The sequence below is a fragment of the Carcharhinus amblyrhynchos genome, chromosome 6 (genome assembly GCF_965287045.1).
Source record: "Carcharhinus amblyrhynchos chromosome 6, sCarAmb.v2.hapA, whole genome shotgun sequence".
Lineage (NCBI taxonomy): Eukaryota > Metazoa > Chordata > Chondrichthyes > Carcharhiniformes > Carcharhinidae > Carcharhinus > Carcharhinus amblyrhynchos.
The window spans coordinates 19,956,690-19,976,685 of record NC_137329.1 but is presented as its reverse complement, the minus strand read 5'-3'; the positions used below and the strand labels follow the sequence as shown (position 1 = coordinate 19,976,685).

The 19,996-nt window shown below is 43.1% G+C and overlaps 1 protein-coding gene across 1 annotated transcript in view; it reads right to left on the bottom strand.

Annotated features, from left to right (window-relative positions):
* Positions 1-420: 420 nt before the first annotated feature.
* LOC145344422 (uncharacterized) overlaps positions 421-19,996 on the bottom strand; it is a 95,073-nt gene continuing 75,497 nt past the window's right edge. Inside the window, exon 4 of the mRNA XM_080191557.1 lies at positions 421-1,764. Within this exon, the coding sequence (XP_080047683.1) occupies positions 1,374-1,764 (391 nt within the window). The 3' untranslated portion in view covers positions 421-1,373. The remainder of the gene's footprint in view (positions 1,765-19,996) is intronic.

The following is a 19,996-nucleotide window of genomic DNA, read 5'->3' as shown; positions in this document are numbered from 1 at the left end:
ATCAAATGGGCCAGTAGGCTGATGATAGGTAGATGGAGTTTAATTTAGTTAAATGTGAGGTGATGCATTTTTTTTGTAGATTGAACCAGGGCAGGACTTATTCAGTTAATGGTAGGGTATTGGGGAGAGTTACAAAACAGAGATCTAGGTGTACATGTTCATAGCTCCTTGAAAGTGCAGTCGCAGGTGGACAGAGTGGTGAAGAAGGCATTCAGCATGCTTGGTTTCATTGGTCAGAACACTGAATACAGGAGTTGGGACATCTTGTTGAAGTTGTACAAGACATTGGTAAGGACACACTTGGAATATTGTGTACAGTTCTGGTCACCCTATTGTAGAAAGGATATCATTAAACTAGAAAGAGTGCAGAAAAGATTTACTAGGATGCTACTGGACCAATTCCTGGTCCCTTTCCAACAGAAATCAGAAAAGTGACATTCCGACCCATTCATGCAGGCTTTAAAAAAAATCATTTGAATCTTCTTGTTGAAACTTATTTCATTTCTGTGCATAAGTGAAACACAGTGAATTAAATATTTAAAACTTGACAAATTTATTTAGCTTTTGGAATAAGCATACATGGCAGCAGGTTACATGTTTATTGCCCAGTTTGACAAAGCATTAAAATTTGTGCATTAGTAAAGAAATGCCAGGTAATCCAGCCATCAAAGGTGATTACAATTACAGCAGTAAACTTCACAAGACAAGTGGGGTGGTGCAGTTGTTAGCACTGCTGCCTCACAGTCCCGGAGACCCAGGTTTAATTCTGGCCTTGGGTGACTGCGTGGATAAATAGAATTCTTGATATATTTCAGAACATTTTGATTGAAGGAAATAGCAGTTCTTAATTTTATATTCTGATGATGTGTGCACTCATACTGGAAAATTATTGCACAGCAGAAAAATAAAATGGGATATATTAACTACGGGTAAAGCTCTAATGCTAAAGGCTGCTCCTTTGGTAAGGGTTTCATTTGCTCTTGAGCATAAATTTAGTGCATAAAAGCAAAATGCCGCAGATGCTGGAAATCTGAAATAAAAATAGAAAATGCTGGAAAAACTCAATAGATCTGGCAGCATCTCCAGAGAGAGAAAGAGAGTTGATGTTTCGAAACTGTATGCTTCAGACTCAAAGTTAACCCTGCTTTTTCTCATGTTACCAGACCTGCTGAGCTCCAGCATTTTCTGTTTTTATTGTAAATTTAGCAAGGCTTGAAGCTGGGATTGAGAGCCTCACTGCAGCCAGAGCTGGAGGGAAAAATCAATGGGTGATAAACTGCGGCTGATTTCTTGGGTGACTTTCCAACCTGTGCCAGCCACAGGCAGTCACAAAATGTACCTTTTTAAGAGAAGGTGATCACTTTTTAAAACATTTAATTGGCAGCTTTTGGCTGCACTAGAATCTTCTCAAGTTGCTTCCGGAAGTGCTCAGGTACCTCCTTAGGCTTCTCGCTGACTGCGTCCACAAAGACGTGGGTGGACCTTGCCGTTGTGCAGGCCATGGTCTCGAACCCTGCCAGCAACGGGTTGCCCGAGTAGCAACCATCAGAGAGGACGTTGTAATCCAAGGGTGGCGGGATTCGGTCCTTCAGCGGCTTGAACAGAGCCAACCGGTAATGCACACTGGACCATCCAATCCTTTCCACTCCCAGTGCTGCCAGTGGGTTCTGAGGGAACATCACGGGTGCGTGGAATGAGCACTTGCAGCTCACCATAAATCCCACTAATGACGAGGTCCGCCGATTTGTATTTAACCCACAGTACCTAGAGTGTGAAAGGAAACAGCATTGTTACATGCACAGTCTGTGCAGCATCTTTTATCCACGAAGCATCAGTTACCCCAACATTAGCTTCGCCCAATGAGTACCATTTATGCCTCAGATTTACAATCTTGTACGTCCCTGATTCCCATTACTCCAACATTAGCAGCAGGGCCTTCAGGTTTCCTGGGAGTGCAGGGGGTAGGGGGGAAGGGGAGGGTGGTGGAGGAGTTCCTTCCCTAGACCTCATCTCTGCTCCTTAAGATACACCTGAAAACTTTGGCCATATTTTTGGTCACCTTTCTTCCGATCCCTGGCTGTCAATTTTCTTTCCTGATAACACTCCCTTTTTACTTATTTGTGGGACATGCTGACCAGCATTTATTGCCCATCCTTAGTTGCCCTTGAGAAGGTGGTGGTGAGCTGCCTTCTTGAATCACTGCAGTCCATGTGCTGTGGGTTGACGCACAATGCCGTTTGAAGATACTGTGAACCATCTTTTGTTATTTAAAAGGTTCCACTAGAATGCAAGTTGTTGCTGATGTGGATTCAAGTATTGCACTGGAACCTTAAACATATAATCTAAGTTCTACATCAATGCAGTACTGAGGGGGTGCAGCATTAGTGGAGGTACTGCCCCATGGATGAGTTGCTAAAACGAGGTCCTGTCAACTTATTGAAAGAGCAGCAAAGATCCCACAATACTATTTGATGAAGAATAGGAAGCTTTTATATTCTGGCCAGCAATCCTCCGTAGAATCCTAACAGTGCAGAAGAAGGTCGTTCAGCCCATCAAATCTGCACTGACCTCAATCCCACCCAGGCCCTTTTCTTGTAACCGCACATATTTACCATGTTAATCCCTTGATGCTAGGGTCAATTTAGCATAACCAATCAACCTAACCCGCACATGTTTGGACAGCGGGAGGAAACTGGAGCACCCAGAGGAAACTCACGCTGACATGGGGAGAATGTGCAAACCCCACACAGACAGTGACCCAAGGCTGGAATTGAACCACTGCTGCCTCACAGCAGTGCTAACCATTGTGCCGTGAGGCACCCCCTCCTTCTAACAAAACAGAGTAACCTGTGATCTTATTTCAATTCATCTCTAACATTCCTCCTAAGCTGCCTGGAAAGTCTCAAGCACACTTTGCCATTTGTCAAATATTGCGTATGTGTGCAAAAAAATTCAAAGGAAAGAAACTAACCTCGCACAGCAATAAAAACATTTGTTCATTTTGCTTCTACTTGTGAGATCTTGAGAACACAGTAAAAGGAGTTTTGTTTCTCAAACCAGTCAATTAGATATGGTCAATTTGTATCTTAACTCCATTTATTTTTGACATTGTTGATTACAATATCATTATGCTACTGCCTCCACTGCACATAGAAAGATTCCATAAACAGAAATGTTTTAGGCGTCCAATTATGGCACCTCCAACGTTGCAGCACTCTCTCGGTACTGCATTTGGAGAGTCACCCTTAATTGTTTATGTAGAAAATGCAGTGAAAAAATTGGCCAGGTCACGGGGGGAGCTCTTCCTCACACTTCTTTTAAAGAGTGACACAGGAAACATTGCGTCCACTAGACAAGGTCTCAGTTTAACCTCTCCAAAACAAGGCACCTCAGACACTGCAGCACTCGTTCTGTACTGCACTGGGAGTACCAGCCTCCATTGTGTGGTCAGGTTTCTGGAATGGGCCATGAGCTCTGACACAGAGGCAGGAGTGCTAGCCACTGAGTTCCCCGTGGCTAAAACATAATGGGAAAGCACATAGTTCATTTCTCCTGTTGAAAGTTTTAATCGTTGAGTGCAAAAAACATTGCCAGTGATGAGTTAAGATCTGACCAGGGAGTGCAAAATATGCCAGTGAGTCCAAGGATAGGCATCAGTTCTATGCTTCACTGTGGCTTTTGTAATGAGTACGATAAGCATCCATTCATGATTAAAAAGTTGCAACTATAAAATGACACATCAACGGGACAATCAGGCAGCAGTGCTGGAGTTCCTTGCTCCTTGAGGGCAGTTGCTACAACTAGTCATGTGTAATAAAAGAATTACCAGTACGGAGGGAGAGGGAAAGGGTCATGGGTGTTAGCTCTGTACAGAGGACTCTGGTACAAGTACCTTCAGTTCAGTGCCAGTGAGACTTTGTTACAACGAAGAAGTTCTCTGTCATGGCAAAAATGTCAGAATTGGTCGAAAATTCCAGGTTCTGCCTCGAAATGCAACACATTCCATTTTCACGGGGGCTGGAGTGGCGTGGAGTTGAGGGCAGGGATTGGGCATGCATGGTTTATAGATTCAGCTGGCCAGTGAAGTGATAGGCCAGAAGTATAAAATTCAAAGCGTACAGATTAAACAGGCATGAGGAAGTCTGAGTTGGCAGATCCATTTGGATAACTAGAAGTTATCCAAGAGGAGAGGTAAGGCACTCCTTTGGATTTGGCTTTGAGATACCTCTGGGAGAGGTAGCGCACCCTTTGGAATTGTTAAAACCTAACATGATTATGCACTTTGTGCACACACTCATTGATCCTGTCAAGGAAGTATCAAAGAATGATCCAGCTCTCTCAGAACCATCCTGCTGTCAAGAGCTATCAAAGGATACTAGGTGAATTGGCAAGGAACGGGTAAGGGCAAAGGATGGTGGGTAAAAACATGGTTTGGCATGAGTTAGCATTAAGTTGGCATGGTAGCTTAAATGGGCAATGGGGATGTAGGGTAATAAGAATATGAGGGGTCATGGGGGTGGAAGGGGCATGTAGCGGCATAGGTTGGCATGGGGTATAGGGAGAGTGTGAGGATGGGGGAGGTGAGGGCTGAAAGGATGTTTTTCATTTTATTCTATTGTTTAAACTTATCTCCTACCGGTGCTGGAGACTGAAGAAAACCTCTTGTCCAGTCTGCCTCTGCACCCAGCAGCCTCTGCATTTATTCCGGGGTGGCACACCCGATTTTTAAAATAACCATTTCCCCAAAACAAAAATGCGATTTATGGGCGGCCATTTTTGAAGGTTAGTCTTGGAGAGCCAGGATAGTCTCCCGTCATGGCGCAAACCCAATCCCGGAGCGCAAATCTGGGCCTTCATCTTAAACTCTAGTTTCTAATAAAATTCATTGTCCAGTTGCAACTCAGGTTGAAACTGATAATCCGTGAACATAACTGCCCATCAAACTATCGAGCAATAATTGAACATTGCAATGGCCAAACGTTACTGCAATCTAGAATTAAGATGCGGCCTTTCCAGTGACATGCACTCATATTATAGAATACGACTTCAGCTGCTGCAAAGAGAGGCAGTTTTACTGCATGAATTTATTATGGAACTAAATCACGACAACCTAGTTCCTTCCCAGTTTCGATGCAACAAGAACAACTTTAATTTTGTCCTTATCAGATTACATATATTCACTAATGCATTGCGTGTTCAAAGGCAGAAGGTTACCGCAGTACAGCGATCTCTATCTGTCCCTCAATAAAGAGCAGCACACTCAGTCCTTGTCTGGAAGCAATGTGCTCCCAGCCCTCCCATCAACTGGAAATATATTCAGAGAGAACCAACAAGATTTCCTATGTTCCATCATTGAAGGCCATGCCTCCAGCTGTCTAAGCCCTAAGCACTGGAAATCCCTTCCCAAGCTTCTCCACTTCTCTCATTTCCTTTAGGGTGCACTTTTAAGACCTACTCCTTCAACCAAATGATTGACAAAAGAACCAGAGGCAACATGAGGAAACCTGTTCTCAAACAGTGAGTAGTTGTGATGTGAAATGCGCTGCCTGAAAGGACGATTGGCAAGCTGGGTGAATAGTAACTTTCAAAAGAGAACTATATAAATACTTGAAGGGGGACAAAAAAATTGCAGGATTTATAGGGAAAGAGCACCAGAGTGGGGTTAATTACATTCTCTGCCATAGAGCTAACACAAGCATGAAGGGCTAAATGGCCTCCTGCTGTGCTGCAGAATCTAATGATTCTGTGACTCATCTGGGACAAGCAGTCAAGAGGGCAGGATTCTAAAAGCTGATGGGTTATCCACTCTCCAACTTGAATCCCTACAGTACAGAAAGAGGCCATTTGGCCCATTGAGCGTGCACCGTCAACAATCCCACCCTATCCCCATAACCCCACATATTTACCATGCTAATCACCCCTAAACTGGGGCCAATTTAGCATGGCCAATCAACCTAGCCCGGGCATCTTTCAATTGTGGGAGGAAACCGGAGCACCCAAGGGAAACCCACACAGACACAGGGAGAATGTGCAAACTCCACACAAACAGTGGCCTAAGCGGGAATTGAACCTGGGTCCGTGGCACTGTGAGGCAGCAGTGCTAACCACTGCGCCACCCCACACATACCAATCAACGGGTAGCACAGGGAGATGGCATCTTGTAGTAAGTGCTTGAGGCCACATAGGAGCAATTGGCTGGCCCTCAGCTCTGCCACCCTATTTCTTTAAAAGGTAATAGCATCTTCTAGCAGTGATGAACCCACAATGAAGGAGAATTTGATGTCAATTAGATGCTTCAGGACACTTCAAGTCATCTCTGCAGATAGCCAGGTATCTGCGCAGAGAAGCAATGATTTGATTTGATTTGATTTGTTATTGTCACATGTATTGGGATACAGTGAAAAGTATTGTTTCTTGTGCACTAGACAGGCAAAGCATACCGTTCATAAATACGTAGAGAAGAAGGAAAGGAGAGAGTGCAGAATGTAGTGTTACAGTCATAGCTAGGGTATAGAGAAAGATCAACTTAATATAGAGGAGGTCCATTCAAAAAGTCTAATGGCAGCAGGGGAGAAGCTGTTCTTGAGTCAATTGGTACATTCTCTCAGATTCTTCTATCTTTTTCCCCACAGAAGAAGCTAGAAGAGAGAATACCAGGGATGTGTGAGGGTCCTTGATTATGCTGGCTTCTTTTCCAAGGCAGTGGGAAAGTATAGCTGGAGTCAATGGATGGGAGGCTGGTTTGTGTGATGGACTGGGCTATGTTCACAAACCTTTGTAGTTTCTTCCTGTCTTGGTCAGAGCAGGAGCCATGCCAAGCTGTGATACACCTGGAAAGGACTCTTCCTATGGTGCATTTGTAAAAATTGGTGAGATCCACTGCAAACATGTTGAATTTCCTTCAGCTGAGAAAACATTGACTATTCAGACACATCTACAATTGGGATGAATAACCTCATGGCGGGAAAATATTATTTTGAGCCTCAGAGGATTACCCTGTGAGAAGTGATTGAATAAGCTGGGCCTATATTTTCTGGAATAAAAATGCTAGAAAAATTCAGTAATTCTGTAGAAGAGTCAGATGTTAACTCAAGATGTTAACTATGTTTCTCTCTCCACAGATGCTGCTCGACCTGTTGGGTTTTTCCAGCATTTTCTGTTTCTATTTTCATTTTCCAGCATCTGCAGTATTTTGCTTGTATGTTATTGCATTTCCTGGAGATTAGATGAATGAGAAGACATCTCATTAAAACGTATAAAATTCTTTGAAGATTTGGCTAGATGGTTGCTGAAAGGCAGTTTCCCTTGGCTGAAGACTATTCTATCAGACACACATAGCTGATTCTGTTTGGCACTTTGTCAATGTAGAATTATAGAATTCCTGCAATGCAGAAAGAGGACATTTGGCCCATTGAGCTTGCACCAACAATAATCCCACCCAGGCCCTATCCCAAAATCCCAACTAATCTCCCTGACACTAAGGACAATTGAGCATGGCCAATCAACCTAACCTGCACATTTTTGGACTGTGGAAGGAAACTGGAGCACCTGGAGGAAACCTATGCAGACATGGGAAAAATGTGCAAACTCCACACAGGCCGGAAATTAACCTGAGTCCCTGGCGCCGTGAGACAACAGTGGTGCCCTTAAGAGTCATATGGACTTGAAGCATAAACATTAAGATGCTGCCAGTTTTTCCAGTATTTTCTATTTGTATTTCAGATTTTCAACATCTACTCTACTTTGCTTTCTATTACATAGTCTGTGGTATCGAGTCTGACTCCTCCTATGTTCCCTCACTGAAATAGAGATACTAATAGTTAACTGTCCTGCTACACTCTCTGAAATATATTTAACAGAAGCTACATCAGGTTTGTAATCAATGCTCCCAATATCCTAACTAAAGATCCAGTGGCAGGACCTTCACATCATGTGGCTATCAACAGGGTCTCCCACTGTTTGCACTCCCTGTCACCAGGGAACCCCTCAGGGGGGCTGCTGTTGGCGGGAGTGGAAGATTCCGCCATTGAGATTGGCCGGAAAATCTCGTCCATTACCTTAAAGAGCTCTGTCATCCTTCAGCCTTCTTACTTCTTGGGAAGAGGGTTTCAGCATTTTAAATCCTTTCTAATAGCCTTTCACTTAATATTCTCATACAACTTTCTTGCACATTTTCCACTGCCTGTATTTCCCATTTGAATTCTGGAGATCAAAGCTGTGGACAGTACTCCAAGTGTGGTTTAATCAAGGTTTGACATAACTTCTTCATAGTGTAAAGCAAGTTTTTTTTCAATAAGTTCTCAAGGATTCCTTCAGCACCCAGGGCACTTGTTTAAAATTATACGGATTTGATTTGTATGTCTCCAGTGCAAATGCTTCTCCCCTGCACTTTAAAGATTGAATCAGTTTGGGTGGATGCTCGGCACAAAGAGACAGCTCCGACCTGGGCAATGACATTACAATGACATTGAGGCACCATGAACAGAGTTACTCTTAATGATGCAACACGGGGCAGGACGGAGGGACCGGGGAGCGGGGGGGGTGGGGGGGGGGCGGTGGTGGGCGCAGTGGTGACAGCAGAGAAAGAAAGGGAGCAAATCCTACACTCGAGGTCCCACTACCCTGCCCCATATGCTCAAAATGTCCCTGTTCAACCACACAAAGACCCATGGCAGAAAGTCACAAGCTTGAGCAGACCTCATCCTGGAAACAACTGCTGTGCTGCTGGAGTTACACCCTAGACAGTAACCATGTGCAGCTGCTGCTCTGGACACTCATGGCTATAGTATAAATATGCCAGTCAAAACACCACATCACTCTCTCCTTCAAGCTGCCCTCATTGTTAAACATGCAACCTGCTGCCTCTAGCTTTAAGAGATGGCACAGTGGCACGGTGGTTAGCATTGCTGCCTCACAGTGCCAGGGACCTGGGTTCAATCCTGGCCTCGGGTAACTGTCTGTGTGGAGTTTGCATGTTCTCGCTGTATCTGTGTGGGTTTCCTCTGGATGCTTCGGTTTCCTCCCACAGTCCGAAGATGTGCAGGTTCCGTGGATTGGCCATGCTAAATTGCCTCTTAATGTCAGGAGGAGTAGCAGGGTAAATACATGGCGGTTACAGGGATAGGGCCTAGGTGGGATTTAATGTTAGTGTAGGCTCGATGGGCTGAATGGCCTCTTTCTGCAGAGGACAGATTCCTTGATTCATAAAATTTAGAATAATTAAAATAATAGAGCAAGAAAGGAGGCCATTGGTACAGCAATCCAATTAATAGCACACTCCCACTCTTTCCCATAGTTTGTTTCTTTCAAGTATTTATGAAATTCAACCACCCTTCCGGACTATTCCATCCGGATCATAGCTGCTTGCTGTGTAAGAAGGTCTCCTCATTGTCACCTTTGGTTATTTACCAGTCACTTTAAGTAGAAAACCTTAAACACGATATCCACAAACTAGTCAAGAGCAAAAATAAAGCCTTGCTTTTATGTAACGGCTTACATGACCTCGGGTTGTTACAAAGCACTTTATATCAGATGCAGCAGTCGCTGTTACAATGTAGAAAACGCAGCAGCCAGTTCTCAGAAACGTGGTAATTACCAAATAATCTGTTTTAGTGATGTTGATCAAGCAATAAATATTGGCCAGGTCACCAAAGATAACTCCTCTGGTTCTCCTCAAAATTGCACTATGGAATCATCTTCTTTAACCTTAGGAAAGCAGACAGGGACATGGTTTACTGTGTTGTCTAAAAGACAGCACCTCCAACAGCGCAGCACTCCCTGAGTGTTGTAATTGGACATGATACGAGACATTTGTGGAGTGGCCTCTGGAGTGGGACTGGAAGCCACAACCTTCAAGCTTGGAATGCAACCCACTGGACCACAGCTGATACCTTAAGCATGGTACTCTTGAGGTATAATACAATAGTGCAAAGTTTACATGAATGGGCGTCATGTAATTGAAGAACTATCAAATGACTATTTGAAGCTATTACTGATCTTTTTGCGTTTAGAGTTGTTTTTTAATTCCAAATTCCAAATCGCTCAACTTAAGTGACCCAATAACTCAAATTTCCAAATGGTCAAACTATCCCTTTCAACTTTGATTGTGTTGATAATTAAAACCAGCAGATAATTCAAATTTCTTTGTGCACAAAAGACAAACTCAAATGATCAGGAATAGATGGAAATCCAACTTGCTGCAGAATTTAATAAGTCCCAATCAAAATGACAGCACCAAATATTTCCTCTGAGCTATTTTACAAAGTATTAAAATAGGCAAGATTGATACATACGATCATAGAATCACTACAGTGCAGAAAGAGGCCATTTGTCCCATTCAGCCTGCATCGAAAACAATCCCATCCAGGCCCTAACCCAGTAACCCTCTGTATTTACTCTGCTAGGCCCCCTGACATTAAGGGGCAATTTAGCATGCTCAATCAACCTAACCTGCACATCTTTGGAGTGTGGGAGGAAACCGGAGCACCCGGAGGAAACCCACGTACACATGGGAAAGAATGTGCAAACTCCATAAAGACAATGACCTGAGACTGGAATTGAGTCTGGTTCTCTGGTGCTGTGAGGCAGTGCTAACCACTGTGCCACTGTGCCACCCCGTATGAGATAAATCTTCTCAAAGCATTACAGTAACTCGTCTAACTGATGGAAGTTAGATTAGTCAGGTGATGAAGGAATAGCGCTCCGAAAGCTTGTGATTTCAAATAAACCTGTTGGACTTTAATCTGGTGTTGTGAGACTTGTTACTGCGTCCACCCCAGTCCAATGCCGGCATCTCCACTTCATGATGAAATATTTGCAAACCAGGTATGGAATACACAATACTCGTGCACAATAGTTTTGTAAAAAAATAAGAAAATAGGACTGTAGGAATAGATCAAGGTTCATCCAGAGATGTGAAAACTTCCCAGTGGTAGAGAATTTGGGATACACCCCAAATCCCAATTTACTCCCAGGTGTCTTGGTATCATAAATAAAAATACAAGATGCAGGACATATTCCAACTCTGGCAGCATCTGTGGAGAGAGAAACAGTATTAAGGGGCAGGATTCTCCAGCCTCATTACAGGAAGGATGTGGAAGCTATTGAAAGGGTGCAGAGAAGATTTACAAGGATGTTGCCTGGATTGGGTGGCATGCCTTATGAGGATAGGTTGAGGGAGCTGGGTCTTTTCTCCTCAGAGAGACGAAGGATGAGAGGTGACCTGATAGAAGTGTATAAGATGTTGAGAGGTAGAGGTCAGGTGGATCCTCAGAGGCTTTTTCCAAGGGCTGGAATGGTTGCTATCAGAGGACACAGGTTTAAGGTGCTGGGGAGTAGGTACAGAGGAGATATCAGAGGTAAGGTTTTCACTCAGAGGGTGGTGGGTGAGTGGAATCGGCTGCCATCGGTGGTGGTGGAGGCAAATTCAATAGGGTCTTTCAAGAGACTTCTGGATGAGTACATGGAACTTAATAGAATTGAGGGTTATAGGTAAGCCTAGTAGGTGTGGATAACATTGGTGCAACTTGTGGGCCGAAGGGCCTGTTTGTGCTGTAGTTTTTCTATCTTTTATGTTCATCCGTGGCAGGGCCCATTGCAAGCGGGAACGGAATATTTGGCATTCCAGCCAAAACTCCATTCACTGTCAGCAGCACCAGAAAATCCCAGCCACAAGCAAGGATGGAAGATTTTGACAAATGTTTTAGATCTGTAACTTTTCACAAGCTCTGCTCCTCTCTCCACAGATGCTGCCAGACCTGGCGAGTCTTTATGTTTCTTTACTTCAAATTTCCAACACTGCAGTATTTTGAATTAGTGTATCTGTGTTAACGTTTGTGTTTGTGAATGTGTGCCAGTGTTCATGTGTTAGTTCCTGACATGCTGTCTGTTAAGGTTAGGCTGTGGAACTTGCAGCTACATGGGTCATTGACAGAAATAGCATTTAAGTGCCTGAGCACATGAGGGGGAGAGGAATTTGATGACAAGGTGAGAGCAAAATAGGTGAGAGGAGGTTTACGCGGAGCGTAAATGTTGGCATAGATTTGTCTGGCTGAATGGCCTGTTTTGATGCTGCAAATGTTTTATATTTCCATGTAAGGTGTGAATGTTAGCATATCTGTATGTAAGTACCCAATATTTGTGTGTTTTCTTTCAGGGACATGGGCATCGCTGGCAAGGCTGGCATTTTTATTGCCCAATCCTAAATGCCCTTGAGAAGGTGATAGTGAAACATCTGCTTGAACACTGTATGTTGTGTAGATACACCCACAGTGCTAATAGGAAGAGCACATCAGAATTTCAACCCAGTGACAGCAAAGGAATGGCGATATATTTCCAAGTCAATGTGGTGTGTGACTTAGAGTGGAAGTTGCAGGTGGTGGTGTTTCCATGTGTCTGCTGCCTTTTCTCCTTCTAGGCGGTAAACGGTTTGGAAAGTGCTGTCGAAGGAACCTTGGTAAGTTGCTGCAGCGCATCTTGTAAATGGCACACACTACTGCCACCCTGCATTGGTTGGTAGAAGGAGTGGTTGTTGAAGGTAATGAGTGAGGTGCCAATCAATGGGCTACTTTGTCCTGGGTGGTAAGCTTCTTGAGTGTTGTTGGAGCTGCACTCATTCAGGGAAGTGGACAGTATCCCATCATTCTTCTGTCTTGTGCCTTGGAGATGGTGGGCAGGCTTTGGGGGAGTTGCGGCATGAGTTACACTGATCTGTTCTTGTAGCCATAGTATTTATGTGGCTGATCCTATTCTGTTTCTAGTAAATGTTTATCCCCAGGATGGTGATAGTGAGGTTTTAGTCATGGTAATGCCACTGAGTGTCAAGACGAAATGGGGGTGCACGGGGGTCCTTGATTCTGCTGGCTACTTTTCCAAGTCAGTGGGAAGTGTAGACGGAGTCAATGGATGGGAGGCTGGTTTGCATGATGCACTGGGCTACATTCACAACCCTTAATAGTTTCTTTATAGGTCTTGGGCAGAGCAGGAGCCAAACCAATCTGTGATACAATCAGAAAGAATGTTTTCTGTGGTGCATCTGTAAAATTTAGTGAGAACCGTAGCTGACATGCCAAATTTCATTAATCTTCTGAGAAAATAGAGGCACTGATGGGTTTTCTTAACAATAGTGTCAGCATTGTGTGTGTGTGTGTGGGGGGGGGGGGAAGGGAACCAGGACAGGTTGTTGGTAATCTGGACACCTAAAAACTTGAAGTTTTCAACCATTTCTGCTTCATCCCCCTTCATGTGGACAGGGGCATGTCCTCACTCCGCTTGTGAAGTCTCTGGAGTGGGGTTTGAAACTCCAACATCTAACTGAGAAGTATAAGCGTTACACATTCGGCCTCAGTTCATACTGCACAGAAGCATTTCAAGTGGTATTTCCCCCTGCAATAAGTTTTGTTCAGCTGCTGCCAGAGTGTGTTCCTGAAGTAGTTCCTCAGGGTAGTTTCCTAGGTCCACTTCAGACCCATTCTTTGTTTGACCTTTTACATTGCTACAAGAACGTGAACCTTGCCAAGAGTGCGCAGAGGTTTAAGGACACAATGTAGGATTCTGCAGCTGGAATATTGTGACAGGCGGGAGATATGAGACCACCTCCTCTTAGTCATAGAAGCATAGAAGATAGGAGCAGGAGGAGGCCATTTGGCCCTTCGAGCCTGCTCCACCATTCATCACAATCATGGCTGATTGGCCAACTCAATAGCCTAATCCTACTTTCTCCCCAAAACCTTTGGTCCCATTTGTGTAAGTGCTATATCTAGCCTCCTCTTGAATACATTCAGTGTTTTGGCATCAACTACTTCCTGTAGTAATGAATTCCGCAGGCTCACGACTCTTTGGATGAGCAAATGTCTCCTCATCTCCCTCCTAAATGGGCTACCCTGAATCCTCGGACTGTGACTCCTGGTTCTGGGCACTTCCCACCATCAGGAACATCTTCCCTGCATCTATCCTGCACCTATACTGTGTATAGGGCAGCTAAGGTTTCAGAAGTGGCTGAGTGGGTAGTGCTCTTCTCACTGGATCAGGCGGTTGTTGGTTCAAGCCCTAAATCAGGGATTTAATCCCCAAATCTAGACTGACATACCAGCACAGTACAAAAAGAATGCTGCTCTGTCAGCGGTGCTGTTTTTCAGCTGAGATGTTAAACTGCAGCCTTGTCCCCTTCACAAGTAACTGTAAAAGATCTTGTGGCACTATTTTAAGGAGTAGTTCTCCCCAGTGTCCTGGTCAATATTTATTCTTCAGCCAACATCACCCTAAGAATCAAAATCTCATCATTTGCTGCACTGGTGTTTGTGGATCTTGCTGTGCACAATTCGGCTGGAGTTTTCCACACCAATGACCATGCTTACTTTGGGACATTCTGGGAGGGCAAGGAGGTGCTATGCAAGTAAAAGTTCTTTCTTGGGGAGTCTGAAAGGGGCACTCTCAGCTGGCGGACGCTTGGAATGTAAAAGGTTAAGAGCTGCTGTCTGCTCAGAGTCTCATTTACCAGAGAAGTCTGGCAGCCTCAGCAAAAGACCTGCTTAATGACATAAACTGAACATATAATACATTAACCTACTATACCAGTCTGCTTCCTCCGGCCCATTAAAAATGACCAGGTTATCGTCAGGACAAGCTTCGAATGAGTTCTTCCGAGTGAAATACTACCCTGTGCTCAATGTAATTACTTTAATGCTATTTTTTAATATCATATCAGCAAATTACATCGAGTCCCCATAGTGACACTTGTGTCTCAGGGAAAATTATCCCATCGCGTTCCGGTCTCCTGGGAAAATCAAGTGACACAATTGGCTGCAGCGCTCCAGCAATTAGCTCCCTCACCACTGAAATAGAATCAAACCCCACAACGTTCAGGCTTGCCAACAGAATACAATATACCCTGGGCTATAGCACACACCTTGTTTACGATACATTTCAAATCTGTAGTGTGTCATTTTAGAAATTGTAATAAAAAGGGTGTGTGAGAAGGTAATTGTGCCAAGAATAAAATTGCAATTTATTTGTAATTAAAGGCTCGGTATAAACTCCTTTATTGATGTCTCCTTCATGACTACAGATTCAGTATCATAGAAGCGAGAGGCCATTCAATCCATCTGTGTCTATGCTGCCTCTTTAAAGGAGTTATCCGATTAGAACCCTGCTCTTTTCCCTATGCCTCAGATAATCATTCCCTTTTCAAGGGAAGCAATGAAAAACTCGCTTTGTGGCTGGCTCCACAATTCTGCATTCGCAGAGGAGGGGAATCCCACATCGACAGTGAGCGCTGGTCAGATTCTCCAACTCCGCAGACTGCCTCTTCCCACTGGGAATGCAGGATTTCCCATTCTGATAAACTTTGGAAGTTGAGTGGGTCTCTGAAGCCCCCTCAAGTGTGGAATACAGGATCAGGAGTGGATGAGTCAGCCCCTGGAGCCTGCTGCAGCCCTTAACTAAGTCATGGTACATCTATATCTCAGCTCAATTCCTGTCAATACCACCTCCCCAAAAAAAAATTCTATCACTGTCGATCTCCAAAACTCCAGTTGTCCCCCAGCATTCATAAACATTTGGGGAGAAATCTCTAGACTTCTTCCACCACTGTGTGCAAAAAACGTTTCTTAATTTTCCTCCTGAAAGTTAGTGCTCCAATTTCAAGATTGTTCCTGATCCTGTGACTAGAGGAAATTGTTCCTGTGTGGCTTTTTTCATTCATCTGTGGGATGTGAACATTAAGGGAGAGCCCAGCGTTTGTTGGCCATCCCTAACAACTTTTGGGAAGGTAGTGGTGAGCTGCCATAATGGCTTGCTAGGCTATTTCAGAGGGAATGTAAGTGGCAAGTATATTGCCATGGGTCTGAAGTCACATGTAGGCCCTGACCAGGTAAGAATGACAGATTTCCTTCCCTTAAGAACATGAGTGAACCAGTTAGGTTCTTACTTGGTTTCATGGCCACCATTACTAATACTAGCTTTGTATTCCAGATTTATTTAATCAATTCAGTTCACAGATTGTTGATATAAATTGTGAACTCACATCTCTGGATTAGTATTCCAGGCTTCTGTATAACAGCCTAGTGCTTTAACCATCAGGTTACCACACCCATATTATGTATCTACCCTGGCATATTCCTTTTAATATTTTAAATATCTTAATCACATCACCCTGTAACCTTATTTATCCAAAGGAATACAAAAACATGTTTAAGGAATATTCAGAAAATGCAGTTTAGGTGGATTGGCCATGTTAAATTACCCTTTAGTCATCAAAGATGTGTGGGTTTGATGGATTAGCCATGGGGAGGTTACAGGATAGAGTGGAAGAGAAGGCTAGGGTAAGATGCTCTGTCAGAGGTTTGGTGCAGACTCGATGGACTGATTGGCCTCCTTCTGCACTGTAGGGATTCTATGAAACTCTATTGTATGAAACTCTACGAATGGAGATTTCATGGGCAGTGGCACAGTAGCACTGCTGCCTCATAGCTCCAGGGACCTGAGTTAAATTCTGGCCTTGGGTGACTGTCTGTGTGGAGTTTGCATATTCTCCTCCTATCTGCATTGGTTTGCTCCAGATGCTCCAGTTTCCTCCCACAGTCCAAAGATGCGCAGGTTTAGGGATTAGCTACGCTAAATTGCCCTTTAGTCTTCAAAGATGCGTAAGCTAGATGGATTAGCCATGGTAAATGTTTAGGGTTCCGGGATAGGGTGGGGGAGAGGGGCCTGGGTAAAATACACTCTGTCAAAGAGTTGGTGCAGACTCAAAGGGCTGAATGGCCTCTTCTGCATGATTGACATTCTATGATTCTATTACAACCCTCCGAGATCTCTGCACTCCTCCAATTCTGGCACCTTGTATAATCTTACTTATAACTGTTCCATCATTGGCTGACTTTTCTTCAGCTTCCTGGGCCCTAACTCTGGAATTCCCTCCCTATTCCTCACCACCTTCCACCTCCTTATTCTCCTTCCAGGCACTCCATGTAACCTGTCTCTTTGACCAAGCTTTAGGGAACCTGACATAATATTTCCTAATGTGGGTTGGTATCTAAAGGTTTCCTGTGAAGTGCTTTAAGAAGTTTTGCCTTTTATAAGGTGCTGTATAAATATGAGTTGTTGTTGTTGAACTTGGCAGGTTAAAATTTGCGCAGCTTAAAAACATTCCTGCTGTTTTAAGATTGTTTTTCCGGTTGTAACAGAATGTGACATCGGTAGTCACAGATTAACCATAAATAAATAGATAGCATGTATTAAACAAAATCTAGAACAACACAAATGGTTTCATTCAATTCAAGTCTACATGAAACTGTAGCTTTAAAAAGCAAACTCATAATTGTTGCCCTTTGATATGAAGATAAATTGGTGGCAATTGTGTTTAATATACATCAGCTTGAAATGACATCCATTTAATAAAGGCAATTACAGCTGTAACTAAGCTGAATGCCTTGTGTTAACATTTTTTTTTAATTTGATATGCCTTACAAGGCATTGACATAGGGGAGATGTGCCTTAAATCCATTGCTTCAGCAAGTGCCAAAACATGAAGTGAATGGCCACTATTTCTAATCTCAACTGATGGTAAAACAGAATTCTTTAGTCATTAGGGTTATCTTCACATTCATTTGTGCTTTTTTAATTTGTGACCGTAGATGAATAAATTGGAAGTAAATTGCCTCTGGTGTTGTGCACAGTCAGTTAATGAAATTGTTTTTCTTATATGAATGAGAGTTTCAGCCATCCAAGCCCCTGAGTTTTGTAATTCCTTTCCTAAACTGCTGTGCTTCCTCCGCCTTTAAAACGCTTGTTGAAAGTTGCTGTTTGAACAAGTTTGTAGTCACTTTACTTTAAAAACTGGAGAAAATGTGCAAATCTGGGGAAGAAGTGAGATGTTAGCCTCTAAGCAACTAGTAATAGGCAAAAAAATGGCGCCCTTTACAAGTGGACACATCAGGAGTGGCATGGATGTGGGTTCAAGTCGAACTCTCAAGACCTGGACACATATTCAAGGCAGTACTGAACGAATTTGTCATCTTTCAAAAGGTGTGGAGATGCCTGCATTGGACTGGGGTGGGCACAGTAAGAAGTCTCATAACACCTCATTAAAGTCCAACAAGTTTATTTGTTATCACGAGCTTTCGGAGCGCTGCTCCTTTACCCATTCACCTGATGAAGGAGCAGCGCTCAGAAAGCTCATGATACCAAATAAGCTTGTTGGACTTTAACCTGGTGTTGTAAGACTTCTTACTGTATCTTTCAGAAGAGAGGTTAAATCAAGGTCCTGTCTACTTGGGTGGATGTTTAAAGATTCCAGGACATTAGTCAAAGAAGGACCCTGGCTAACACTGACATCCAAAACAACACAGCAAATCAACTATCCCAATAAGATAAAAGCAAAATACTGCAGGTGCCTGAATCTGAAACAAAAACAGAAAATGCTGAAAAATCTCAGCAGGTCTGATGATAGGTCTGATGAGAGAGAATAGAGCCAATGTTTCGAGTCTGGATGACCCTTCATCAGAGCTAAAGGCAAAGAAAATCAGACAACATTTGTATTTAGGTTTAAGTATTCGTGTCACAAGTAGCTTACATTAACACCACAATGAAATTACTGTCAAAATCTCCTAGTCACATGCTCCACACCTTTTTAAGTGCACTGAAAGAGAATTTAGCATGGCCAATGCTCCTAACTAGCTCGTCTTTCAATCTGTGGGAAGAAACCAGAGCAGAAACCAAACCAGAGGGAGAACCTACAGACTGAGCACAGGCAGTGACTCAAGCTGGGAATCAAACCTAGGGCCCTGGTGCTGTGAGGCAGCAGTGCTAACCACTGTGCACAACGAGAGTTTTTAAAAAATTTTCTTTGCCTTCAGCTCTGACAAAGGGTCATCCAGACTGGAAACATTGCCACTATTCTCTCTCCACAAATGCCCTCAGGTCTGCTGAGTTTCTCCAGCACTTTTTGTTTTTATTTCAATGATCCCAATGCTGGTAGTTGGAATAATGTTATCCGGCACAGATTGGCTACAATGTTTACCTGCAAAACAGCCGTGACTACACTGTACCTCATTGGCTGTAAAACACTTGGGATGTCCTGAGATTGTGAAAGGCGCTATATGAATACAAGTTCTTCCTTTAATGTGGTTGAAGTGGTAATTCATAGGGCATAGCACCATCTTGTGGAAGAACAGAAAATAACTTACAATGGGCTGACTATCAGTGTCCAGAACAGCAAATCCCACTTATTACATCATGAATTTTGATAAGCACATTAGACTGTCGTGTAGCCAGGAGGAGTAAGCTTTAATTTGATGACTACACAATGAGGGTAATATATTTTAATTTAAGCACTATAAGCCCATTGAGTGCTTAATTAACTTTACCCGTCTTTAGGGGAATAAAGGCAATTTTGATAGGGTCAAAAGGACCTGTTTCAATATCAAACAGTTTTACAGAGCAAATCCTTTTATCCAGCTTGGAGCCACTGATTAACACACAAAATTAACATGTTAGTAAAATTCATTTCCATGTCACTGGGGAAATTAAAACGCACGTGTACAAAAACATGATTACCTTAGGTATTGTCTGATTACACTAAAATAATGTAATGATTTCTGTTTCCAATAACTATAAAAGTTTAAAGTGTATGCTGTGGTTGAATTTAATTGTACCGGGATATGCAGTAACAAAGTGGATGTTCACATCGTGTCCAACTTGTACTTATTCCAGGCCTTTAGAATGAAAGAAAGAACTTGCATTTATGTAGCATCCATCTGCACTTGAGCTCATGATCCTGGTTGATGGTGCACTGCAGTATTTAAGGGGTTTACACAATCAGAGGTGGCATTCTTTGGTTGAAATTTTGAACAACATCAATTGCAATTGTATGGTCATTAATGCAATTGAATATCCCAAAGCATTTCACAAAGATTATAAAATGTGACAATAACCCACATAAAGAGATATTAGGAAGTGACTAAAAGCCTGATTAAAAGGTTTTAAGGTTAAGAACATAGAA